A 27,217-nucleotide genomic window follows, 5' to 3' on the forward strand; every position below is an offset into this window, starting at 1 on the left:
CTCTTGAGTTTATCATTTTCATAACTAGTTCAAAGTCAAATGCCAAAACTGAGAGTTTCGACACCCCACAGAGCCAGGAAACAAGTCTTTTTGTAAGCAGTGAATCCAGTGAACACTGTACATGATCCCCCAACAGGGAGCAAAGCTGTACAACGAAGCATCTTCCTTACCTTTCTTCTAGTTTGGGGGCTTTGGGGCAAATTGTCTCAAGCTCATTAGATGCTGCCAGTTCCTACAAGAGAAAGAACAAAGGTTAAAACAAAGACAGCAGCAGGAAGGACGACCTCTCAAGCACTCCCCCAGACAACCTGGCTAGTCACTCCAGGCCCAAATACTGCCCATGAGCCACCCTGCACGCCACTTCTTACCCCTAGAATCTCATCCTAGCAACAGAAACACTGAGTAAAACAATGTCAAGGACAGGACTAAGAAGCTACAATGAAAGACACTGAGCTCTGGGACAAGAGGGCAGAATGTGGCTGCCAGGATGACAGCTGCACTGTCACTGGTGGCTTTTGCTCAACTGTTTTCCAAGTGTCGAGGCCACACTATGTCTAGGGGAGCCCCTATGGCTAAGGATGCTTGATTTTAAAAGGCGCCAACAAAGCGTTTTTCAAAAGAAATTGTCTACAAAGAACAAGTCGCGATTTCTCAGGTTCCCACCTTAACGATATCAAGGCCTCCTATCAGCTCTCCAGACACGTATAACTGAGGAAAAGTGGGCCAATTGGAGTATATTTTGAGTCCTTGGCGCACGTCTTCATCCGAGAAGATATCAAAACTGCTAAACTGAATATTATGCTTGTTAAGAATTTCCACCATCTGCTTGCTGAAGCCTGTATATGGGGAAAAAAATAAATTAAGTTTCCCTGAGATAAATGATAAATGTTAATCATTTCATTTCATGTCTGCCACTTTTTAACAGTAAGAGAATTAGCCTGCCTAATGCACTGGAAAAAGACCCCATAATGGTCCTCCTGCAGGCAGGAAGACACCAACTACACTGAACCCTCTATGGCTGCCAACAGGGACTCTCAGGTAGAGAAAGCCACCTTCACTCCATTGGCAAGGGGACAAGCCCTGTGCTGCTTGGCCTCCATAACTGGAAGAGGTCAGATTAGATGACTCTCAAGAGATTAAAGAGGCCACGGGCCTTCTTTCCATTAAGCCCAGGTGACCTCATCTTGGACCTGCCTGGAAACATGCCACCCCCCACCCTCTCAACTGCCCTACAGAACTAAGCCCCACCCCAAATGTTCACCAGTCAGGGAGAAGGAAAAGGGGGCAGTTCTTTGAACCCAGAACACTTCCAGAAGCTTCCACCTTTTCGCCACATCCTTAGTCCACTGCAAGCTGTCACTGGCTGTCAACAGGGCTTTCTCCCTTCCCACGTCATAACAACCCGATAGGTTAATTTTTAAAACACCTGTCATTCCCCAAAGTTCCTCCTGTGATTTTTACTGCACTTTGGTGGCAAGTTTTTATTATGTACTAGGATTTCATTATACTTGTGTGACACATTGTGTTACATACTTTCCTGACATTCCTTCCTTATTATAACATTAGTACTAAACAATAATGCAAGTACGAACACTCGTCTTTTATAAGCCTGTTAGTCTAGTCAAAAACAAGGCTGTTTTGTCTCCCCCCCAACAGTGTGAATCTCTTTGACTTGGACATACAAGCAGCAGAAGGGATACCTCCTCGTTTCACTTCAGAATCTGTTACTGACTCACTGTCAATCCAAAGCATTTCTAGAGCTGGCGCGAAGCAGCCCTCCTGCAGTCAGCACTGAAATCCATCCCAAGAACGGCCACACTCACTTCCTGAGCCCAACGTCTCCGGCAGAGCCCGCTCCAGCTTCCCTATCTGCAGTTCACTGAGAGGCGAGGCCCCCACATTTCTCTGCACAGCCTCCAAGTCGCCTCTCCCCCGACTGCAGAGTGAAGTTCACGTACAGCCTGGAGTGAAGCACTGCTTCTGAGATGCCTCATTCATCGGGGAGTTCATTAGTAAACAGCTACCGGCTGATTGCTGATGGTTATTCTGCTGCCAATACAGTAACTCATTTCTACTGTAACAGGCTGAGAAAAAGCTCTATTTTTGCTGTAGGCAACTACATGTAGCCTAGAAGATTGATTGGGAGGCTTTCGTTTTTAAGGGTTAAAGTAGCAGCCTGGAAATGTTATGCTTAGGAATAAAACAGGAAGGCGGCTTTATTCCAAGACCAAAAGACTTAGGCAGACTCTAGAAGGAAGGCCCTCACTACAATCAGAGTAATTACAGCTAGAAACACCATGTTGGAACTGCACATCCACAGACTCACTATTCACTTTCATTCATGACAGATGACCTCAAGCCAAGCCTAGCCAAGTTTGATCCTTAACAAAGACCCAAAAAAGCACAGCTCACGAGGTGGCCACCTTTCAAAGGAAGGAAGGGAGAGCTCGCCTCTAAACGACAGTCCAAGAACAGGCCAAGCAGCCCTCAGCCCACATCCAGCTCTGCAGCCCGGCCCAGCCCGGCTCTCTGTGGCACTGCATCCAAGCAGCTGCCATGGAGGGCATCTCACACACTTCCACAACAAAGTGCTACGGAGAACTAAAGGCATCTTCATCCTTTCTCAGACACACAAGCCCACGTCTTCCCTGAAGGAGGCAGGGTGTGGGCATCGTTCCGATTGTCCTGGATGGCTCCCCTGCATCTCTCACAACTACCCCCATCCTCTCCACTCCCATCACAGACACCCTGGTTCGGCCCTCATCACTCCTGCCCTGGACTACTGCCTGTTTTCTACAGCTTCCAAAGTGCTCTCCCTAAAGCACAGATGTGATCAAGTCACTCTCCCCCAGCAAGAACCAGCGGCTCCCTAGCACCTCCACAACCCGATTCCAGCTGACTTGCCATCACTTCCTCTCCCTCCCATAGCCCCCTTCCCTGTTTTCACATGCTCCCCTTGAAGGGCAGTTCGGGGCGGCCTCCTAACTCTGCTAAAACCCCCAGTTGTTTGTGGTCATTCACAGGCCCCCCCAATTTATTCTTTTTTTTTCTTTTTGGAGGGGGGAAGGTAGGGCAATTGGAGTTAAGTGACTTGCCCAAGGTCACACAGCTAAAAAGTGTTAAGTATCTAAGGTCAAATTTGAACTCAGGTCCTCCTGATTCCAGGGCCAGTGCTGTATTCACTGCACCACCTAGCCGCCCCCCAATTTATTCTTTTTTTTTTTTAAGCAATCGAGGTTAAGTAACTTGCTCAAGGTTACACGGCCAGTTATTTCTGGGTGGGTGCTGAGTATCTGAGCCCGGATTCAATCTCCAGGTCTTCCTGACACTGGAGCCGGTGCTCTTTATTCTTTATCTTGTTTTGCCTTATTTGTGCACTCTGCTGTTCCCGTGGGGGCAGAGGCCACCATCTCCTTTTTTCCTCTGTGTGCCCAACTCATGGGATGTACTTGGTACAGCAATCCCCAACTGTGCTAGGAGCTGTGCTGAGTGCTGGGGATACCCGAGGTAGACAGCCCTGCCCAAGGGGCTCCCTCCTAATAGAGGTTCTGGCTGCATGCAGGGTGGAAGAGTCCCAGGCTCCATGTGGCAGATCTCTAACAAGAGACGGCTCTGGAGCTCAGGCCGACTCTACACAGACCCTGGGCAGACCCTGAGAACCACTCTTCTGAAAACATTGCCAACCTTCATCTGCCTCTTCACCTGCCTTTCCCTGGTCAGTGAAATGCAAAGGGGGAAGCACCCACACCGAATCATTAAACCACAGGGAGGGGCGGCACCCAAGAGACAGTGACTCTCACAATGGAGCAGCAATGAGCTTGCCCCAAAAGGTGTCACTCCTAGAAACCCTCCATGGGGCTGGCATCAGCAGCATGGGGAAGGGAAGCCTCTAGGAGGGACCGGGCTGTAGCAGATCCCCCTGGGAAGCTGTACGGGAGCTCGGCCACCAAGGCCACGTCCATCATTCCAAAGAGGTGAAAACCAAGGTCCACACCTGGCAGATTTACCAAGGGACACACAGAGAACAAGACGCAGAGCCGAGACCCGAATCCAGGGCTCAGAGGTCTTCCACTATGCCACACTGCATGGCGAGGCTATGAAAACAGGAGCAGCTAATTTTAAGGAGAATGGGTACAAATAAACAGTCCTGTTTTCTACTGAAACAGAAAAGCTCCAAAAAGAGAATAAAGTCTAGAAGAAACTGCACAAGTTAAAGGCCGTGATTTATCAGTACGTCAGCACATGCTCCTCAGACCACTGCTGCAAGTGAAGACGCTCACATGGGCCAAGGCCAAGGCACAACAGAGTCTTCCTGAAGCCACAGCACAGAAAGTCCGCTTCTCTTTGATTCCTAGGAGGTTCAAGTCAGCCCAGGAAGGAAGGAACAGCGGTAACGGGGGCTTCTTTTTGGAGACCCGAAGGGTTTTTCAATGTGGTTTCATTGAACCTGCACAGATTGCAGGGACGGAGGCCCAGCCAGTGACCTGACAGCCCAGCAGGCAGCACTAGCTCCTCCCTTCTAAAAGGGCAGGGCTGGCTGAGAGGCCTTCCCGGCTCCCAGACCACTGTAGTCCCTTTGTGCCATCTGACCAGACAGGATCTGAAGGCTGCAAGAGCCTTGTGAATGGCATATTCTATACATACCTGCTCTCACTTGTTCAAATCCTTTGAAAGGCTGCCTGGGGCACAATGAAATCAGACTGAGATATAGAAGTAGGTTACAAACGCTGAACAGAGAGAGAAACTTTATTTCAAGTGGAGAGAGCTCAAAAAAGCTTCTTTTCCAGCTTGGTTTCCAAGATGACAAGGACCAAGTCTAACTTCCTTCTTTTCATAAGGAGGAAACAGAGATAGATAAGTTACGTGATTTGCCCAGATTTCCATAACTAGTTAACAGGAAGGCAGGCTCAAACCCAACCTTCCTGAAGTCTCAGGAATGTTCATTCTCCCCAAAGAACTTGGGAAAATTATATCTCCCCTTTGCCTCCGTATTCACTATCCGCCTGGAGCTTACTTCCAGGCACAATACAAGATCAGCAGTACAGATCAGCCCTAAGGAGGACACGCACCCATTACAGCAGAGGAACCAAGCGGGGTCGCTCCCACTCCTTCCTGGACTCTGTGGGGGGAGGACACACTCGTACATGCACACATAGACACCTCTTAGATAAAGGGAACTGAACCCAACCCAAAGGACTGCTGCGTTTTACGATCAACCCTTGCTGCTGCTACTGAGACGTTCCAGCTAGGCCCTGAAGCCAGCACCCCTCACCTAACCGGACAGGCCATTTCTGGCCGCCATCAGTCGACAGAGAAGGGCTGTGAGCTCTCGGGGCCCTGGCTGCTCCGTGGGCCTGTGGTTCTGGGAGAGGAGGCCCTCTTCTGACCACAGGACTGAGGTCTTCCCTTCTGGCCCTGGCCCCATGAGAAGCTGCTCACCACAGCGAGGCTGCTGCGGAGATCCCTTCATGAACAGCATGCACGGCGCAGCATTGGTCAGCTTCTTCAGCCGAAGGTTAAACTCATCCTTGGTGCATCCGGGAGGGCGGGAAGGGACGCGGCTGGAGACGTGGCACTCCACCTTCCTCGTCAGCTCGGGGGCGTGGGCACCATCTAACCGATCCACTTTCTGCATATTCTAAAACCAAGGGAGAAGCATTGGCAAAGGTTTACTGTTCAGTCTACTCAGGGCCTCCACAGACTGAAGTGCCAAAGAAACACATCCCACCGCAAACAAAAAAGGGCTGAGTGTTCAGTGGAAAGGAAGAGCATCTCTTCCCAAAATGGACAGTACCAATCCCACTCAGAGACGTGGAAGGGCTTCTCCCACGTATCAAAGTCACCAGAATGAAAGCTGAGTCCAAACAAAGGGGCCACCCTGGACTGAACCCACCGTGGCCAGGCTCTTCGTGGCTGGGACACAAACCAAGGATTCAGGAGTCACAGCCCCTGGATTTCTGGACCTAAGGCGGCGGCAGCCGCCACTGCCACAGCCATGGCAGTCCTAACAGAACAAGGCTGCTGTCTGTTCACCAACAAGCCTAGCTCAAATGAAAGTCCTGTTTACAAACCAAACCGCCCAGCTCCCAAGCTCAGAACCAAAAGTCCAATGGGGCTCCCAACAGCCTTGCTCAGGAGGCAGCTCCAGTCAACCAAGCGGGCTGACTCCAACACCACAGTCTGGGTCACTGCTCCCAAACAGCACAAAGACAAGCGGGCAGCCACATGCAGAGTGGTGTCCTCAGCCTTGGCGTGCCACACCCAAACCAAGGAAGACAGAAGTCAGGCCTCCGACTCAGGGCTGGAGGTCAGGAGAAGGAGGAATGGAAAGGTTTCTCCGCTGCCCATCCAGACAGCAAGGACATCTGCTGGCTGGCTTTAGGCTTACCTTAAAAAACAGAAAGGTCGGGACAGAACTAATTTCATATTTCTCAGACACTTCAGGAACAGCTTCCGCTTCCAACTTGAAAAGAAGAAAAAACAGACTTGATCATCAGAGGGTTTTGTATCTCAATAACAGGAATCAATCTCTCACTTAATGTCCTTTTGAAGAATTTTATGTTTTAAAAGAGTTTGGTGCAAAAGTTTACGACACATTTACATTTAAATGAGACTCACTGGCGGCACGTGCACAGTGTCAAAACAGGTTCAGAGGGTTTTATTTTGTTGCACATTTCAGAAGATGCCTGGAGGCTTTTGGTGCACTAGTGACCTAGTAAATTTTCAATCATATGCAGCTCCTACTATATTGAAATCCATAAATCACTGACCCCAGTTATGTCATGATTACAGTGCTTATTTTCTGCCCACAGCAATTCTTCCTGTTTGCTCTATTGACTAATTCCGAGAGGCAGTACATCATGACTGACAGCTGCGGCCTTCTGCAAATTATGAAGCAAAAGGAGTATTTCTCCAATAAACTATTGATGTCTGATACATTTTACTTTTAACTCCTGCAAGGCTGCTGGCCAGAGTGCAGGAAACTGGAGAGGCAACCTGTCCAAGAGTCTATTCATATGTCCAAATGCACACTCAAAGAAAAAACCAGATGGCAGTGAGGTTAGATAATTCCACTGAGGCCTCTGAACTACGAGACAATGCAATGTCTTGACACGTGGCTGTGAAAACTTATTTAGTACTAGAATTTCTAAATCAGACATTAGAATTCAACTACAGTAAACTACTTTATGTTGAGGTTTGTCAATGGATGCTTTGAGAAAAACTCAAGTACATTATATTTTTCCCTCAAAGGACTGTCAATTTAATAAAAACTTTTTGAAACCAATAAGAGCCTGCATTAACATTATACCTGTAGGAAATAAAACTTATTGATAAATTATATTGTTAAAAGTTGTTTTAAATATACACTCATTTTTTTCAAGAATCTGACAAGATTTCCAAGGGACTGAAAATACTATTTTTCTCTAAAGCTTTTACCCAGTCAGATTATATTTCTTTTAACGAACCTTGACTATATAATAGAGCAGGAAGAGTAATTTATCTTTTGTCTGTCTCTTTCACCTTGCACACTCCTGGGTTTTCTGACTCTTCTCTAAGTATTTTATTATCTGTTTGTGACAGGTACCTTTGAAACAACATTTGCAAACCCTTTCTCTGTACAACTTTGCACTTCTAATATTCAAAATCCTAATGCGCAAATTCTATAAATTTGACACCACCAACTCAAGTTGACTAATTCCTGAACTCTAAAAGGAGACCAGAGACAGCAGCAGCCCCAGTGCTAAGAACGGCAGACAGCTGTTGTGAAATTTCAACACCCCTCACTCAGCTTCCTCGTTTCATGCCCTTGCATCCCAGACACACTCTTCTCTACTTCGTGAGAACAATGAGGGGCTTCTCGAGGGTGAGGTCTACTGCTACCCCACCATTTTTCCTCCAAGCTTTCACTGGTATTCAATATAATACCAAGATGCCACCCAAACTGTGTCCACCAGCAGAAGCAACCCTAGTCTATGATGAACACTGATCTCACTCAGCTATGTTACACGTAATCTACAGCAAACAGTTCCTCCTTCCTCTAAAAAGAGGCAGTCTCTGATTCAATCCGAAATTACATTTAGCACAACTGTTAGAAAGACTGCAGGAAAACAGGCACACTGCTTCACTGTTAGGGGAGACATGGACTGGTGCAGTTAATTCTGCTGAGAAGGCTGGAACTCTGCCCCAAAATCTGCTAAAATGTATACACTCCCTTGACCCAAGCATTACCACTACTGGCCTACACATCAAAGAGTAAAGAAAGAGGAAAAGGACCCATATTTGCCCCCCCCCAAAAAATTATAGCAGTTCATTTTATCATAATAAAGAACTAGAAATCAAGGAGGCAAATGGTGGCTAGGAGTGCTGAACTTAGGGGACACCCAAGCAATGGAGTATGATTAAGGCGCCAGAAAACATAACACGGGGACCATTTAAGAGAAATGTGGACTTGTGTGAACCGACGCAGAGTGAAGCCAGCAAGGCCAGGAGGAGCAAGGACACGGTGCCAACAACATTGTTAAGACCACCAGCTCTGAAAGGATGCGTGGGCCATGGTGAAGCCATGGGAGAAGGGAGCCATCGCAGAGCGGACAAGAAGACAAGGGCACGTGAAGAAGCACTGTGAAAAAGGCACAGACAAGAACCGAAGGAAGCTCCAATGGAAGGAGAGACGGAAACTCTGAGAGGCTCTCCTTTATTCCAGGCTTGTTCTACTTCTACCTGTCATTTCTTTCTGTTCCCCTCTTTGGTTTTCTCTCAATTCAAGATTCACCACCTGAGGCACCCAAGTGGTGGGGGGATGGAGCAGCGAATTTCAGAATCAGCAGAGGCTGAGTTCTAATGGGGCCTCAGACACTTACTTGCCTGCAGCAGGACCCCAGCACGAGCCTTTCTCCCTCCTCACTCAGTTTTCTCTGAGTCTCTACAGCTCCTTCCGGCTCAAAAGCAACAAGCCCATAATTTCCAAGTACAAGGGAGGTCATGTCAACATAAAGACGCACGTTTCCAAATAGCCATGCTGTAAACTGATCAGCTTCTAATGTCCCTTTTTGGCAGGAGGGGTAGACCCACTCAAATATATTCTAATGTGTTCCCAACAAAGTGATATATCCAAATTCTGATTAGACACTAAATGCTAGCAAGGAGCTGCTGCCCTGCTGTTGCATTAATACCTCTGACCTCATGCCTCTGGGTCCTAGGACGCTCCCCTGGGGGTCCAGAGGCACCAAGACACTCAGATTCTTTCAGAGCTTCAAACATTGTATATTGATTGACTTTCCAAGCTTTCAGGGTAACCTAATTTCTGCATTTTCTTTGCTCTGTTACTTTCTTGAAAAGCTTGCTAGCTTAACTGATGAAAAGAGTGATCCTTTAGACTAGAATAAAATATAAAGAACAGAGAGTTTAGGACAAATTACAATATACTAGCTTTCTATTGTAGAAATCAAACCCCTTCAAGAAAGTACCTTTATTCAGGAATCTTTACATTATCATGTAGATTAAATCACTGACTTTCTAAAGATTAGACTTTTGGTTTTCATTTTTCTTGATTAATTTTTCCTTATATTGTTTCTATATTATAAATAACAGAAGCTAAAAGAAACTGTGTTTCAAAAAAACACAGTCATGTAGTCAAAAAAACAAGCTGCCTTCCTCCCAAAAATATAAAAGGAAAAGAAAAGCAACAGAGTGCCCCCAATTCACTTCCCCATAATAAGGAGAAAGTCTGTAGCAGCAGCTCCTCGGCAGCGCCCTGGACACCCAGCAAATGTGTCCAATAAAATTAACAATGTTAGGGAACAGAAACATCACTTTCAATACTCAAGTTACCAAAATTCACAAAGACCCCATTAAACGCTTTTAACACCAAGGGTACCTACTAACCAATAATTACAAATACTTTTGCCTACTTTATAAATAGCAAAATAAAAAATTTTATAATATTTTTTCAATGAATCAGACCTGGACTGCACTTCCCAGACATTTGTTCAGAATTCCTTTTTCCAAAACATGTCTTTACCTTATTTAACAAGGTTTGGATCATGAAAACCCCTTCAAAAAATAATTTTTACTGCAAGAAAGCTTAGGCCTGGAGCGGCTAGGTAGTGCAGTGAATAGAGTACCGGCCCTGGAGTCAGGAGGACCTGAGTTCAAATTTGGCCTCAGATACTTAACACTTACTAGCCATGTGACCTTGGACAAGTCACTTAACCCCAATTTCCCTGCCTTCCCTCCTCCAAAAAGCAAAAAAAAAGAAAAAGAAGAAAGCTTTAGGCCACATATCCCAATTACGTCTTAATTATAATTGTTAAAAAATAAAATTTTATTGTGGCATGTAATCAATTATATAGAAAAACCTAAAACCAGAAATCAAATAAAAGCAAAGCTAGACATAAAATAGTTTGCTAAAAAGCCGGAATGAGACACAATGGTTGCCTACTTGTATATGAAATTCTCAAAAGGTTTTTAAAAGTCTCTTTTTTGTGCCCTTCCTTCTGCTTTCTCCAAGGAGACCTACCTTTCTGGGTTTCACAGAACCCCACCCTGAGATGGAGGCTGGTACAGGACCTATCTCCCTGGTCAGGGAACTCTCAGCTATGCCTGGATGCCATCCAGATGATTCCCAAATACAACCCCATCAAGAAAAAGGCCAGGTGTATCCCCCCCCGAAAGAGAAGGAATATTTCTGCAGAAAATCAAGGTTTCTGCTTCATAGCTCAGTGGCAATCCAACCCCAAAGCCAAAAAGAGAACTGAGGACATGATTTTCAGCACACTAACCTCTAGCTCTCTTTTTAACTTTTCTTCTCCCACTGTTTTATGTTAGCACAGCGGAAGAGGCAATGCAGTCGTCCTGCAAAAGCAGGGAGCCGTTACATAAGGGAAACAAGGAGCATGGAAGCACCAGAGCTCTGCAAGTGAGCTCCTCTGTGAGACTGAGGTGACAGACACGTGCCCAGGGGACCAAGCAGCAGCCAGGGGGCATTCCCAGCCGTCTTTCCCTTCCCAGGCTCCTCCTCACCACCTCCCTCGCCGCCCAAATCCGCTCCCCAGCTTCAAGGCACTGGTCAGCGGTGCTTCAGTGGCACATCACGAAGATCTCCCCATCCCACAAAACCGCTCTGCTTGTATGATCATCAATTCTCAAGCTCCGCTCTGATCTCACACCTGCTAAACTTAGCCCTCTCTGCACTCCCTTCACCCCACCCTCTCTTCTCCCAGGCCAGCACCCCGATTCTGTCCGCCCCTCCTCCTGACACCAGACAGGAAAATCAGGGTTCAGACCCTCATTAGCTTCTTGGAATCTCAGCGTCCTCGACCTCAAAATGGGGATACGAGCTCTCAGAGATGTGTGTGAAGTGCTTCATAAGCTCGAAAGCCTCCCGTCAGTGTCTTCTATCCACCCTCAGTCTCTGACCAGTCCCACGGTGCCGCTCTCTACGCCTATTCGCAAGCACTAAACCGTGGAGGAGGAGGAAGAGGTCCTGCACCCACAGCCCACAGACACAACCCAAAGGCAAGTTCTCTCTTCTCAGCTGGGCCCTTCAGCCAGCCCAGCGGGTCTCTGCCTCCTCCCTAAGGGCCCAAGCCTCATCCTCTCTGCCCTTCCACCTTCCCCGGGGCTCACTTCTTCCTGTCCCCTCCACCTGACTTTGTCCTAGCTCCTCTGATAGTCACAAATCCACTTACCTTCAGAAAAACAAAAAATAAACTTTAATTGGATCTGGTCTAGTAGAAAGGGCACCAACTTGGGAGTGGAGCAGGCCCTGGGTTCAAATTCCACTTCAAATATGGCAAATGACTTTACCTAATACTTCATCCATTTTAGAGAATTCTAAAATAAGATGGGGATGAAAACGCTTGCAACACTCCCGTAACAGCTGGTGAGAGGACATTAGAGGTGACACGTTTGCCAACATTAAAATGCTGCACATCAGCTACTGTTATTAAGAACACCTCTCTTTTGTCTTTCACAGCAAACCTCCTAGAAAGGAGACTGGTCACTGCTCCCACTTCCTCATTACCCCTTGTTCTTGGGTTTCTGGGGACAGCTGGGCGGTACAGAGGAGAGAGCACCAGGCCTAGAGTCAGGAGGACCTCACTTCAAATCTGACCTCAGACACTTGCAAGCTGTGTGACCGTGTGCCTCAGTTTTCTCATCTGTAAAATGAGTTGGAAAAAGAAACTGCAAACCACTCTTTCACTTTTCTCTTTGCCAAGAAAAGACAAATAGGGTCACAAAGAATCCCACCTGACTGAAATGACTGAACAATTCATGTTTTTGGTCTCCCAGCTCTACCAAAATTACCAGTTACCAGTGCTCAGCCCTCTTGGGCTCCTCACACTGATCACTTCTCTGACTCAGTTCTTCGGCACAGCTGTCTCCTACATTCTCCTCTTCAAAGGATCCCTGGGCTGAAGGGAGGTCGGGGCATCTGGGCCAGCTCTCAACCAGGATTCCTTCTGCCTCCCACAGATGCATGCTCAGCCAGCTTCAAAGGAGAGTCATGGATTCCTCCATGGCAGCCCAGGACATTTCTCAACATGAAACGGTCTCCCGTGATAGCCAAGGGGATTTGGCTCAACTGAACTCTGCAACGTCCGTCCCCCTACGGTTCTTGGTTCAGTCCCATAGGGAACCAAAAAGAGAAAACCCCCTCCTTGTGAGAAGTGACTGCCATTTGCCTTTGTCTGCATCTGCAGACCTTTGCACAGGGCTCAACATATAGTAACTGGTGCTTAATGATGGTTAGATGATTAGCATCTACCTCAGTCTCCTCATCTTCTCTTGTGCACATCCAACATGGCCAGTTCCTCCCAATCCATTCATGGACTGCCCAAGTCTTTGCTAAAGTATAGAACCCAGGAACATCTCACCACAAAGGAGGGTCTGCAGAGGCCAAATGATCTTCACAGTCTTGACTCGGGAAGCATCCAAGAGTCAAACTTCACTCTTGGTCTCCAGCATACTGCCTCCTCCTTGCCTGACCTGACATTTTGGCCCATTCAGACCTTTGTGGATTCTGGTAGGCTACTCCCCACAAGGCGCCCCTTCTGCTCCTGCGTGAACATGACAAGTGAGAGATCTCGCCTCTGGCAGCCAAGGCCAAAACCAAACAACTCTGAAGTCAACTTGAGGGCACTGGCATCCAAGCCATCTTTTCATCTTTTATACCAGCTCAACAAAGAGACTGCCTAATGTCGTACAAAAATCCAGGGAAACTGTACATGAACATGCCAGGCATCGAGAAGAAATAGAACAGTCTGCTACGTCCTGCTCTGGCTGAATCTACACTGGCCTTTAGAGATCGGTGCTCACAGGAATCTGACAAGGAACTGAAAGCAAACTGGAGAGCTCCAGGGGACGGATCCGTTGTTAACCCTTTCTGGAAAATCAGGACCGAACTGGTCCTCTAACAATTCTATGGCACCTCATGCACAACTTCACATGCTACTACCTAAGGAGGGGTCCCCATCTTCTCCCATGCTAACCTCCCATCCTCTCTACTAGAAGGAGGACCAGAAAGCCCTAAGTTCCCTCAGGAGCTCCAGGCCCACACTGCTCATTAGACCAAATAATGGCAGCACCTCAGACTCAACAGGTCCAAACAGAAATCACAAGAACATACATCCCCCTGTGACTCTGCCTTCAAAGCTCCCTTTTTCCCAGGGAGGCCCCATCCTTCTTAGCTGTCCCAGTGAATAGCCACTGAGTCACAAGTCCCCATTTCGAGGGCCCCCGAAGTCCCTCTCAACCCAAGGCACTTGACTCCAGGCACTCGGGCACTACCCCTGCAGACATGGGGTCATGGTGCTGCTTCTCAGCCCATCTGCTCTACCAGCCTCTGCAATTGGGATCCCTGCCTTTAGTCTCTCCCCTCTCTAGCCTGACCTCTCCAGTCACCAAATGAGCCTTCCTAAGAAAGGTATCTGACCTCGTCTCTGCATCACACCAAAAACCTGCTGCACAACAGCCCTAATGACACACAGAATGCCAGGGCTTCAGATCATTCCCCTTCACTCCCAGCTGTCTCCCACCTTCAGATATTCACACAAGCTGCCTCAGGGTCAGCAATTTCTTCCTTCCTTATCTCTACTTACACTAATCCTGCAGTCCATGGAGGCTCTGCTCAAAAACCAAATCCTCAGGGAACTTTTCCTGGATCTCTTTTGTACGAAGGCAAAGAAATGAAAACTAAGAGTGTCTACAGCTGACATATGAGTAGAATGAAATACTGGTGTGCTGTACCATATGACAAAGAGTAACCTGGGAAGATCTGTATGCACCACTGAAGAAGGCAAGTGAACAGAATCAGGAGATAACTGATGCAGCAACAACTTGGAAAAACTTAAGAACTCTGATCCCTGCAATGGCCATGCACTATTCCAACGGACAGTCAAGTACACCAGCTTCCTTCTCAAAATGCAGACCCAGAACAAAACTTCAGGACATGGCCAATGGGGAATTTATTTTGCTTGACTCTATTTGTTACAGAGATTTAATGTTTTTCAATATGGAAGATGAAGGTAAGAGAGAAAGAAAATAAGTGCTCAATAACGGGGGGCAGGGGGACACTTCCCTGATATCCCCCAATTGCTATGGTTCCCTCCTCTTCAAATCATCTTGTATTAAATAAACTTTTTGCACATGACATTCCCTCTAAAACAATGTCACTTGTTTTTACTTCATTTTCAGTTCCAAACTCTCTCCGTTCCTCTCACCACTGAGAAAGTGAAAAGAAGGATGCCCACCTGACAAGGCAAAATATATTTCTGTGTTAACCACATTCCAGGAAAAACAAAGGGAAAAAATGCTTCAATCTGCACTGGAGTCTCTCGTTTCTCCTTCTGGAGGCGGGCAGCATTTTTCATCATCAAAGCAGCCAAGTGTTCACAGCCGATCATTACAAAGTTGTTACTGTGTACACTGTTCTCCCGGTTCAGCTCACTTCCCTTTGCATCAGTTTACTTACGTCTTCCCAAGTGTTTCTGAAACTGTCTCGCTCATCATTTCTTTTTGTTTGTTTCCAATTAATAGCATTTTATTTTTTCCAGTTACAAAGAGTTTTCAATATTCATTTTTTCTAAGATTTTGAGTTTCAAATTTTTCTCCTTCCCTCCCTCCCCCGCCCCAAGATAGCAAGCAATTTGACACAGGTTACAAACATACTCATGTTAAACACATTTCCACATTGGTCATGTTGTGAAAGAATGAGAACATAAGGGAAAACCACAGGAAGGAAAAAACAAAAAAAGTGAAAACAGCGTGCTTCCTTCCATGTCCACTCGGGCTCGCGACTTTCTCTGGAGGTGGGCAGCACTTTCCTCTTGAGTCCTTTGGAACGGTGCTGGATCGCCGTATTGCTGAGGAGCGCTGCGTCTATCGTAGCTGACTGTTGCACAATGTTGCTGTTACTGGGCATAGTGTTCTGGTTCTGCTCACTTCACTCAGCATCAGCTCCAACAAGTCTTTCCAGATTTTCCTGAAATCCCCCTGTTCACCACTTCTTACAGCACAACAGTATTCCATTACATTCACCTGCCACAAGTTGTTTAGTCATTCTCCAACTGACATCCCTCTATGTTCAATTCTTTGCTAGCACAAAAGAGCTGCTAAAAATTATTTCTGTACATGTGGGTTCTTTTCCCTCTGTTATGATCTCTTTGGGACACAGACCTGGCAGGGGTCTGTCTACCTGGTTTGACAGCCCTTTGGGCATGGTTCCAAGCGACTCTAAAGAATGGTGAGATCAGTTCACAGCTATAACAATACATTAGTGTTCTAATTTTCCCACATTTTCTCCAACATTTATTATTTTCCTTTTCTGTTGTATTAGCCAATCTGCCAGGTGGGAGGTGGGAGCTCAGAGCTGTTTTAATCTGCATTTTTCATATGGCTATAGACAGTTTTAACTTCTGCATCTGAAAACTGCCTGTGCATACCCTTCGGCCCAGCGTGTCTCCCAGCACAAGAGTAAAGAGTGATTCCGACTTGAGAGGTTTTTTTTTTATCTTGATCTCTCTAGCGTCTGGCACAGTACAGGTCACCTAACAGGCACTTCAGGAATGTCTGCTGCACTGAGCTGAGGGAAGGGTGCAGCGCAGTCCAGGTGAAGTGTGTGAGAGTCCTGGGGCATCTTCCTCTAACTCTCAGGGTGGGCTCTGCAAAGAGAACCAGAAGGATAAAACATCATTCTGGATCCCCCTGGGAGTCTGTAGCTGTGCTAGGAAGAAGCCAGCAGGGGCTCAACCCTGGAGGTTCCACTTGCCTGGCTGCGTATTTGTGGATGTGTCCAGCTCTCTCCATGAAATTCTGACTCCAAGGGAGAGAAGTCTCTGGAAATCCCATGGCTGTTCCAGCACTAGCCCTAAAATACTGCTGGCTTCGACTTACTGGGAAAGATTTTGAGCCTTGTTACAGCTTTGAATGTGAGGGTCAACATTTAGATTCTTGTTTTATGCCTGATCGATGTGAGCAATTTCCTTGTCATCTTGACACGGTAATAGAACAGGCCCAAATCCTCTTTCCCAACATATTTTAATACAGGCACTGACCACCAGAGTGAGCACTTCACAGAGCCATTTCAAACAAAACACTTTTTCCTAAAATTTGGAAGATTCCAACTCACTTAAGATGATGAAAAATAATCACTTAGATTCTACCTAAACCTAACACCACTGCGATTCTTGTGCCCACGATAAGTTTGAATCTGTATGTTTTTGTCTTGTTAGTATTGGTCAGTCTGTGCCATTACAAGACAACTGAATGACAGGAATAGTACAAAGTGCTTGTCTCTGTCCCTCCAGGAGCCAGTCAAAAATCACAAAGGGGGCTAAAACAACCTCAACAGGGCTTTTCTGTACATGTAAATTCTAGGAGGATCGTTGTCTCTCCTATGGAAAACCCAAACTGGAGGAGAAAGAGAAGACGAAGGGGGAAAATACTCTCCCTATCCCTGGAGGAACCCCAGAGGAGGGACTGAACCGAAAAAAGTGCTGAAAAAAATTCTAGGCATGGGGGAGGATATAGGAGGGAGCAGACTGGGGGAAGGGGTGCTCAGTAGACTCGCTATCTTGGGGTGGGGGGTAGGGGAAAGATGGGGAGAAAAAATTTGTACCTCAAAAGAAATCCTAAGTAAAAAAAGACCCCAAAGTATACATGAGACCAGATCCTAGACTAGACCTGGCCATGAATCTTTCAAGTGCAAACGTAACTACTGCAATGGGCACCTTACCAGGTCCTGCTCCCCTCTCCCCAGCTGGGTCTCCACACCCCCACCCAAGCAGAAATCTTATCAAGGGGGGGGGGGGGGGAGGGATATGGCCAAGAAAAGAAGAGAAAAAGATGGGACAGATTAAAAGAGGTGGGTGGGGAGAATGGGAGGGAGTGAGAAAGAGACCACTGGCCAAATCCCAGAGGATGTCTAGACAATTGATTCTCTTATCACTAGCAGGCACTGCCTTCCAACCTTGTGCTGATCCTTGGCCCAGGGGGGTCTCTAAGCACGATCTGCCTGCAGCAGCCCTTTTATTTCTTGTGATATTGAGGCATTTCCCACCAAGCCTTCCCCACTTCAAATCTGTTTCATAGATTTCCTCATAACAAACATTTTGAGTTCAAATTTAGCCTCAGACACTTACTAGTTGTGTGACCCTGGGCAAGTCACTTAACTGCAACTGCCCTTAAAAAAAAAAAAACATGAAAATCTAACCTTTTCTGCTGAGCAAAAGCATGCCCTTTCTGTCATACTCCAGTTTTGAGTAACATCCCCAACAGGCCTCTGAAATAGCTATGAAGATGAAGGAGCTCTCTAGTTTACGTGTATTAGCCACATTCGGCACATCTGCTTTAGAACCCTCAGGACCAGAGCTGTAAACAGAAGCTGGCTTTCATCCTTAACTCTGCGTCTCCAGGACCCTGCCTAAATCATGCCTTACATATCCAGACGAGGATTTTCACTGGACAGAGAAGCCATCTGCTGCCAATACCCATCAGCCTCTGCTCTGCAATGCCAAGCCTTCCAGAGCTACCCCTCAGTCAAGCGGATATGAAACTCTTGTCTTGCTGGCTCTACGCGCCCCCCCCCCCACTGTCCCATGGTCTGTCTAGTACAGCCTGGTGAGAACCATGTACCCCAGCGAAAAGCAGATCACAGCTTTATCATAAGCGCTGCTTTGGCTCCTGTGATTCCATCTTCTTAACCAGCTTCCCTCTCTTCTGAAACGCCCAATTTTTGTTATGAGAAGACCCACAAGGCACAGGCAGATGTCCCATGTCCTGACCGGGATGCTGCTGCTGCCCATTACTTCTATCTCCCAGAAACACCTCACATACCATTTCCTGGGAGCCTGGCTGGACATCGCATCCCAGACACACACGAAGAACCAGCAGCAAATGCCCTGCTGAGGCAGCTGGCACATGGCTACTTGAAGTTTGCAACTATGAGGCCTTTCTCTTTCCTATAGATGCCTTCTTTCCCAGTGACATTCGTGATCCCTGAGACACAGGCTGATGATGTGTCCTCCTTGGAGGGGCCAGAAGCAAGACCAGCTGGAGGAAGAGCCTTGAAACCAGCCACTCCCTTGGTGCAGCACATCCTTCCACCTTCTGGCCCTGGCTTCAGTCCTCCTCTGCCTCTTCTCAGCCTCTTTCTTCTGCATTTTGCCAAAAACACTTCTCCCAACAGCCCAGTAACAAGGTGGATACCCCTGCCCCTTCACCTCTCCAACAACCCAGTCCCTGTTGGCTACCCTGGCACTGGCTACACCTGCACTAGCAGTAGGCAGGCCCTAAAACATACCCTTCCTTCTATGCTTCCTGAACGGAGAGCCCCCGACTCTCTGTAATGAGGCTCTGATTACAGGTGTGTGTCACACCAATTCATTTACTGCTCATGTTACCAGAGGCTCCTAAATGTCCCTAGGGTCTTTCGTTGTTATTGTTGCTTTATTTTTTGGAGGGGGAAGGCAGGGCAACTGGGATTGTGACTCGCCCAAAGTCACTTGGCTAGTGAGTGCTAAGTGTCTGCGACCAGATTTGAACTCAGGTCCTCCTGACTGCAGGGCTGGTGATCTATTCACTGCACCACCTAGCTGCCCCAGTCCCTATAGTCTTCAGGAGCCCATCTGTATCTTTTCAGTCTCCAATGATCAGACTCCTGCCCACACCCTAAAAGAAAGAAGACATTGCCCTCCACTGCTCTGGGAGGCCAGTGTAGAAATCTAGTTTCTAGTCATTTTATGCCCCATTCTCTCAATACTCATCCGACAGAAAATGTCTCCTAGCATCTTCAAGGTACCATCATCCTATGTCCTTTCTCTCAAGGTGCAAGAACTACCAAGCGGTACAAAGGTGGATCATTTCTTACACAGCTGCCATTGCTGGTGTCACCACGAGCCCCCCCCCCTAGGCTCATATCTTTTTTCTTTCTTCCTTCCCCCCTCTTCCTTCTCCAGTTCAAGCACCATTGGCAACCATGGCATAGCCCAAGGGACCCAGGGTTAAAAAAATCTGCTGACTTTTCAACGAAGACCCATCCCAATGGCAGGGACACAAGACTCCCACCCTGGCACTCTGCAGAGCTTCCCAGGGGCCACATCATTTCATCTGGGTTTTCCCTGTGGCTCCGTACAACCACTTGCAAAAGGAGTGGGAGGAAACATGACTGACATTTTACAAATGAGAAAACTCAGGCTCCAGTTCAGTCGACCCAAGACCCCCTGCTAGGGAGGGGAGCAGAGAACGTCCCCAAGATGGCCAGCGGGCAGTCGGGCTCCACATTCGACCCCACACCACTGCCACTCTTGAGGACTGAAGAAAATGCCCCAACCCATAACTTCTTTTCATTTAAATTTGAACAAAGTGTTGTTTTTTTTTTTACTAAGAATACCAAATATAGCCAAAAATTACTCAAATATTTTAACAGGCTAAAGAAGCACTATAGAAGGATAAATTAAGTTCCAGAGTACACTTCTTCTGTAGCAGGTAGATATCGGTCTGAAGAAGGGAATATAGTGAAGTAAATGGAGAAGACTATGACCTCCTAATCTTGGCTCAGCCACCTAGCTGGGTGACCTTGGGTGAGTGTCACACATCTTTCCAGGACCTCGGCTACCACATCTTTACAGTGAAAAGGATGGCCTACAGTCTAGGGCTTTAATAAAAGGATTTGCCATTGGGCCTCAATGTCAATTGAAATTGTAAAGAGAGAGAATAAGTGGAAATGAAAAATGGAGAAAATAACACTGAAGCTCCCTGCCTCTCAAGGCGCCACAAGGAACAAGCTTATGAACAACCCTTTGAACTAAAGGAAAATGAGCTGTTTTTATTAGCATTCTGTTAAGTAATTCAGCAAACGTTCATTAAGATCCCACTGTGGGACGACCACAGCGATAACCTGGATGGATTAACCTGACCACCCTGCATTCCCAAGCTCTATTCTTAGAAGCCTTGGTCAGCGACTCAGTGACTCAGGGGCAGGGGTCGGACTAGAAAACAGGTTCTTCAACTCCCACCTTTCCTTCCACTAAGTTGTGTTCTAGTCTAGCAGGATGTTACAAGATGAAAAGATGACCTAATCTTGGGGCGGCTAGGTGGCGCAGTGAAGGGAGCACTGGCCCTGGAGTCAGGAGGACCTGAGTTCAAATCCAGCCTCAGAGACTTAATGCAAAAACTAGCGATGTGACCTTGGGCAAGTCACTTAACCCCAACTGCCCTCCAACAAGCAAAAAAAAAAAAAATGACCTAATCTTGAACTGTAAGGGGCAGGGAGCATAGAAGGCTATCACCAGGAGTTATTCTGAGAGGCTCCTGGGAGGCGTCACTGGAGGGTCCATAAATCTAGTCAGTATGCATGGAGTAATGATCAAGGCAGGAGCCAGGCATGACCCCGGCCTAGCCCGGATCAGCCCATCAAAGGTAGTCCAAGGAGAGCCAGTGATGCTCCCCTCTCCCCTTCCTGCTCTCAGGGAGACTCTAAAGCTTATGTTCGCTCCACGCTCTCTTGCTGCCTACTTCCCCTGTGACTCTTCCAGACTGTCACAGAAGCTTTGCTCTATTCCCAAATGCTGACTTTCTGTTTTGGGTTTTAAGCTATGATAGTTACTGGCCACCAAATAATCTGGGCTGTTTAAACATATTATACACAGATGGTGATAAAGAAAATAGGAGGAATTCCTTCTTTTAAAGACAAATGACATACCAGCCCAGCATGGGATACTGGAGCCCCAAAGGAAAAGGGAATGAAGGAATATTATTGATTACACACATCACAAAAGTATCCAGACTACAGAGAAAAGTCACTGCAGATTCAACAGGCTTTCCTGGCATTTCTCTTTATTTATTTATTGTTTGGGGGGAGGAGCAACTGGGGTTTAGTGACTTGCCCAAGGTTACACGGCTAGTAAGTATTAAGTGTCTAAGGCCGCATTTGAACTCAGGTCCTCCTGACTCCAGGGCTGGTCCTCTATTCACTGAGCCACCTAGCCTCCCCTTCTCTTTATTTTTTAATTCTGAATTTAACCAATATGAAATAAGATGAACATTTCCACACATAAAGGACAGAAAAAGAGAATTGCCCATGAAACTGTAACTCCATTATGTATAGATTGTTTTTCTTTTAAAGTACATGAGATTGAACACGTCTTAAAGGCTAAAAATAAAAGGATTTGTTCTGTGAAGTTTGGAATCAGTCAAAGGGCCTCACTTGAGGGCCTAGAGGGCCACAGGTTCCCCACCTCTGGCCTAGACAGTCTCTGAGGCCCCTGCCACCTCTAGGTATATAAGGCTATGACTGTGCTGAGGAAAGTACTCTGTCAGCATCTGAATGAAAGATGCTATCACCTTATTTATCATTCACTCCCCCATATGAACAGAGGATATCAAACCATATGAAACAAAATATATTGCTAGTTATTTAAGGCACTATTTTATCATTTGCTACAAAATAAAATTACTCAAAGTCCACTAAAAAAATTTAATTTTACAGAATAAAAATTAAAAACAGGAGACTTCTTAGGAAACTAAAGACACAGGTTTAAATCTAGTTATATTATTAACTATAAGGCTTTTGACAAGTCACTTAACATCTGCTGACCTCAGTTTCCTCATGTAAAATGAAAAGGCCGAACTAGAGTCCCATGACAATTCTTAGGAATCTGTAGCACTGAAAAGGAAGCAATCACTGCCCTTCCCAAAAAATCACAGCAAGCTAAGAAGGAAACCAATGAAAGAAAGCAAGATATTGATGGCAATGATAAATCCAATTTTTACTCACATATGTTTATAAGCTCATGATCAACAAGTCTTTGGAAAAAGAGAAAATTGTTTTCAAATGACATGGACTAGCTGCCCTTGGACTAGGAAACACAGCTTCTCCCTCAAAAACATTGCATTCTATTGACTCACTGCCCCAGAACACCTCAGACCAAATATACCGAACTTTCAATAAGCTACCCTGAAAATTTCACAAAGGCTAAATATTTGCCCTTCAGACCCTCCTGAGTAAAGAAAAATTAAGGCAAATGGAGAATTTTAAGAAAGCCGTAAATCCCGAAAGGATTTCCCAACCCATTCTAGGTGTCTTCACTCAAGTCACTGCAAACCAAGTCAGGCCTGGAACTCTCTGGCTACCTTATCTGGAGGTCAGGTGTCTGAAATGAAGACAAAGTCCCGTAAGCACCTTAACAACTTCAAATTGTCCAGCCAGGGTGAGCCACCTGCATGCAGGTAACTCTGTCTTCACTCTAAATAAATCATGGGACAAGCAGCCAGACAGGAGCAGTGTTACTAAAACCAGTAACATGATTCCCATCAAAAGCGACAGAGAACAATTACCTTTATCTTGATTAATCCCAGGACTGAAATAATCAATCATTCATCTCAGTTGTAATCACCATCTTTTATTGCAGGCTAAACACAGTTACAATGTTACACCTCCTTGTGCTGATACCAAGCATGTCAGGGTTATGGTCTAAGGTCAGTCTCTGGTTTATTGTCATTTTCCATATTTCTAGCAAAACTTTTAAAAGCTCACTATTTTAAAAGTGTGATGTCCATTGTAGCTTTGTATGAGCTTGTCAGAATTCAGTTTGTTCAGCAAAAATCATAAGAGTGTGTATATGTACATATGCATGTTGTGAATAACGTTTATTAGCTGTGCTTCCATGTACAAAGGTGAAAGATATGGGAGGGGGAGGTGTGGGTGTGTGAGTGTCAGGTACAGTGCTAAATGCTATGCTTACAAAAAGATGCAAAAGACCATCTTGCCCTCAAGGACTCTGCAATCTAACTGGGGAGACAACAAAGTAAGGTCTTTATAGGATAAACAGGAGAAAATGAACAGAGGGAAGGCATTTGAATTAAGGGGGATTGGGGAAGGTGGGACTTTACTTGGGACTTAAAGGAAGCCAGAGAGAAAGGAGAGCCTGGGGGGACACAGCTGGGAAGAATGTCCGGAGCCCAGAGATGAGAGGCTCTTGTTTGTGGAACAGCAAGGAGTGTGAGCAGAAGGCAGAGGTGTAAGAAGCCTGGAAAGGGGAGGGGGGGCAGATGACGAAGGGCTTGGATCCTACGGGGGAAGGGGGGGGATATGAGAACTCTGTTCATGGAAATAGCTAAAACTGACTCATCCCTTCAGCTCTACTTGGAAAGTTACTGAATGCTTTTCTATTTCTTTTCATTGAATCTCTGAATTAAATGTTGAGGGACTTGGGCTGAATCTATCACATGCCAAAAAGTCACTTATGAGACTCTCAAAATGGGGGATGCGATGGGGGTTCCTGTATTAAGCAAACTTTAGGCCTAGCACTTTTTCATAAAGCGCTATCTTTGAGGGAAAACCAATTAGTGAGGGGGAAATGAAGAGTGAGAATCTCCAAAAAATTCTCCATTACCACTCAAGACAAAAGCTGGGGACGTGTCGTTCGTCAGCGCGTCTGAGCTGGGGCCTCGAAGCAGGAGTATACAAGGCTGCCTCCACTCACACAGCCAGCTTCCTCCCTCCACATCACCTGCCGTTCCCTTCCCTCAGGTCCCCTAATCCTTACACATTCCTTCTTTACCCAGTTGTTTAAACATTTCCCTATTTCCACTTTGTCCATTTCCTATTAATATTTTAACTACAATCAACCCTTCTGCTTCCTAAGAGCCTGCCTTTGATCCACTCCCAGTCTCCCATAGAGCTGGTGCTGGGAAAGACTGGGGGGGAGAAGGAAGAAGAGGGGGGGAGGTGGATGGCATTTACACAGCACTCACCAATTTGCAAAGTCCTTTATCAATACTAATTTGATCCTCACAACAACCCTTCAAGGTGGGTGCTTTATCATCATTCCCATTTTACAAATGAAGACACTGGGGCTGAAAAAAACCTTGGTAACCCTGCCTTGAGCCCCACAGCTAACCAGTGCCTGAGGCAGGATTTGATCTCAGGTCTTTCTCAATCCAGGCAGAGCTCTTCCCCAATCCTAGTTTGTCCAGGACAAGGCAGTCACCCTCACATTGGTCTAAGCAAAAGAGAGTCTTGATGGTCAATTTGCTGCTGGAAGCGATATGTAATGAATCACAAAACTATCTAAAAAGCCTGGGATTGCCTACAACATTATTCCCCAAACTATTTTCAAAATGCTGGTGGCTCAAATCAGGGGATACAGAAGAGAAAGGTCAACATGGAAAATGGAAGAGCTTGTAAAGTGCTGCTCACCCCTAAAAGGCGGCTACCCTTCCAAAGAAAGAAGCAGGGACAATCAGCCATACCTTCACAAATGCCACTTGTGGGTGTTCCTTGGCCAATTCCACCATGACATCATTCATCTGTGTGCACTGGGGAGCCCACGGTGCCCAGAAGTGGATGACAATGAGGGACCTGTAAACCAGATATCTGTTTAAAAGATGTATTAAAAAGCTTCTTGAAGACATCCTTATTCAAACACAGACACCCTTCACCCGAGTGCAGTCACTCAGCCAGCAATGAAGGCCTCCTCTGCACCAAGCCAGCTGTAAAGCTGATGCTCCTTCCGGAGCTGGCTGTGCATGGACAGGTCCTGCCACAGTGCCATTTTCTGTGGCCCTGAGGGTGACACTCCTCCCCTTGCTGCGCCTCGTGTTCCTTAAACAGGGGCTTATGCCGTTAAGAGGCGTTGTGAGAAGAGCCGTGCCTGAGTGAGAGGGGGGCGGAGAGGGGCCTCCAGGGCCTAAGGAAGCCCTGACCCACCCCACGGGCTTGCGTCCAGGCTCTCATCGTGGGCCCCATGCCCAGGACTAGAGTGGGGCCTCCCAGTGAGGTGTGGAGCTGCCCTGGGGGAGGGGAATGCCAGATGACTTAGCCTGGGCCCCCTGTCCTTCTGAGAGCCCAGTGACCCATTGAAATGGAGCCCAGTGGAGGTGCTGCCTGTTGGCCCGGGAGGAATTAACTCAAAGAAAGACAAAGACCAGGCCCAGGCCTCGAGGACCCCCCCCAGTCTGGGGCAGGGGGAGGGGGTGGGGGGGGCACAAGCATACACTAAAATGCTAGGAGAGGATGGATCACTTGAAAATCCCCAAGAAGGCCCAGTGCATTGGGGTGGTTCCTGAGAGGCTTCTTGTGCAGGATGGGATTTCAGCTTGTAGCTGAAGGGAGCCAAGGAGGTCAGGAGATGAAGATGGGAGGGATCGGATGCCAGGAATGGGGAAGAGCCAGGAAACATGCACAGCAGAGGGATGAGGTCTCTGGCTCCAGGGGGCCAATGTCCCTGGAAGGCAGACCATGGAGTCAGGGCAGGAAGGGCTTTGAATGGCAACAGAGGAAGTAGCTGATGGGGAGCCATCAGTTTACTGAGTAGGGGAGCAACAGGGCCGAAGGTAAGCATGAGGACCATGTGAGCACGGCTAAGCTGCAGGGAGGATGCGCCGGCCTGGGGGAGCCCGACCGCGGCCCTGGAGGCTTCCTTCCGGGGTTTGGCAGCCCAAGACCACCTGCTCCATCTGCACTTCTTCCACCGGGGTAGTGGTTCCTCCTCACCTTCGGGCCTCCCCAGACGCCCCATCCCGTCCCTCTACTGCCCCCATCCGGGATCCCGGGATGGCCTAAGCCAGCTTCCCACATGACAGGACGATGTGCGGGCAGGCCCAGGGACCGCGGAGGGAGTGCTGGGAAACATTGTATCACACACAGCGTCCTAGTAAATTTCTGTCCCAGGCGCCCTCCCTCCCCCCCCCGCCCCGCACAGGGCCCAGACAAGGGCGCCGGGCCCGACGCCGAATGGGGGGAGCGGCTCAGTGGGCAGGCTGCGCGCGGCACACGAGGGGCCCAGGGCTCCCGGGTCACGGTGTGCCCGGCGCCGCGGCCCCAGGGGCCCCCGCCTCTCTCACTCAGGCCTCGGAGCGCCTCCGCGGGGCTCCCGGAGGGACGGCCCGCCATGAGCCGCCTCCCTCCGTCCTGGCACACCCGCCGAGCGGCCCGTCCCCGCGGTGAGACCCGGGCCTCCACTGACCGGCCTCCGGGGCCCGGCCCCGAGGCCTTACTTTCCCCCTGCGTAGAACGGGGCCCGGCCGGCCCGTACCTGGCCCGGAGGCGCAGCAGCTCCTCGAACTGCGCGCGGGACGCGACCTCCAGCAGAGCCCCGGGCTTGGCCTCGACCTCCGCTCCAACCTCCGCCGCCGGCGCCTCGGACGCCATGCTGCCCACCGCCCGCGCGCCGCCGCCGCCGCCTCAGGCACGAATAAAAGAGCGCCGTCCGCGGCTCCGCCTACGGCCAGGCGGCAGGGCCGAGCGCCGAGCACCGAGCGCCGAGCTACGGCTGCGCAAAGCGGCGGAGAGGAAACACGACAGCGACGAAGCTACCCGAGAGACCACGCCCCCGACCCCGGCCGACACTGGGATTGGATAGCCTAGAGACAAAGGCTGAGGAGGCTCCGCCTCTTCCGCCTCTAAGACCCGCCCAGCCACTCCAGCTCCAGGAAACGCCGTAATTGGGTCCCCGGAGGCGGAGCTAGAGGAAGGAAGGAAAGGCTGATCGGGAGGTCAAGAAAGGCCACGCCTTTTTACTCTCCGCCCTCCCCGCCCCCCCCCCCCCCGCTCAGGCTCCAGAAGAGGTTATGATTGGGTCACCCAGAAGAGGGGGAGGAGTTGGCCTCGTTGGACTCCCGAGGGGTTAGGAGGTGAAAGGGCTCAAAGGAGGCCCCGCCCCCACTCCCACCCTGCTCCTCCTCGGCCCTGACGCAGGCTCCGGCACAGGCGCAG

General features: G+C 48.0%; 1 protein-coding gene across 1 annotated transcript in view; it reads right to left on the reverse strand.

Moving 5' to 3' along the window:
• GLRX3 (glutaredoxin 3) overlaps window positions 1-26,703 on the reverse strand; it is a 35,036-nt gene extending 8,333 nt beyond the window's left edge. The window contains exons 1-6 of the mRNA XM_069101693.1: window positions 26,538-26,703; window positions 24,754-24,862; window positions 6,389-6,463; window positions 5,440-5,638; window positions 664-836; window positions 171-232 (exon numbers count right to left, since the gene is read on the reverse strand). Coding sequence (XP_068957794.1) covers window positions 171-232; window positions 664-836; window positions 5,440-5,638; window positions 6,389-6,463; window positions 24,754-24,862; window positions 26,538-26,653 — 734 coding nt within the window. The 5' untranslated portion in view covers window positions 26,654-26,703. The remainder of the gene's footprint in view (window positions 1-170; window positions 233-663; window positions 837-5,439; window positions 5,639-6,388; window positions 6,464-24,753; window positions 24,863-26,537) is intronic.
• Between the last annotated feature and the right edge of the window lie 514 nt (window positions 26,704-27,217).

This window comes from Petaurus breviceps, unplaced genomic scaffold (genome assembly GCF_028583685.1).
Source record: "Petaurus breviceps papuanus isolate PSGF00001 unplaced genomic scaffold, PetGlider_PUasm1.0 490, whole genome shotgun sequence".
NCBI lineage: Eukaryota > Metazoa > Chordata > Mammalia > Diprotodontia > Petauridae > Petaurus > Petaurus breviceps.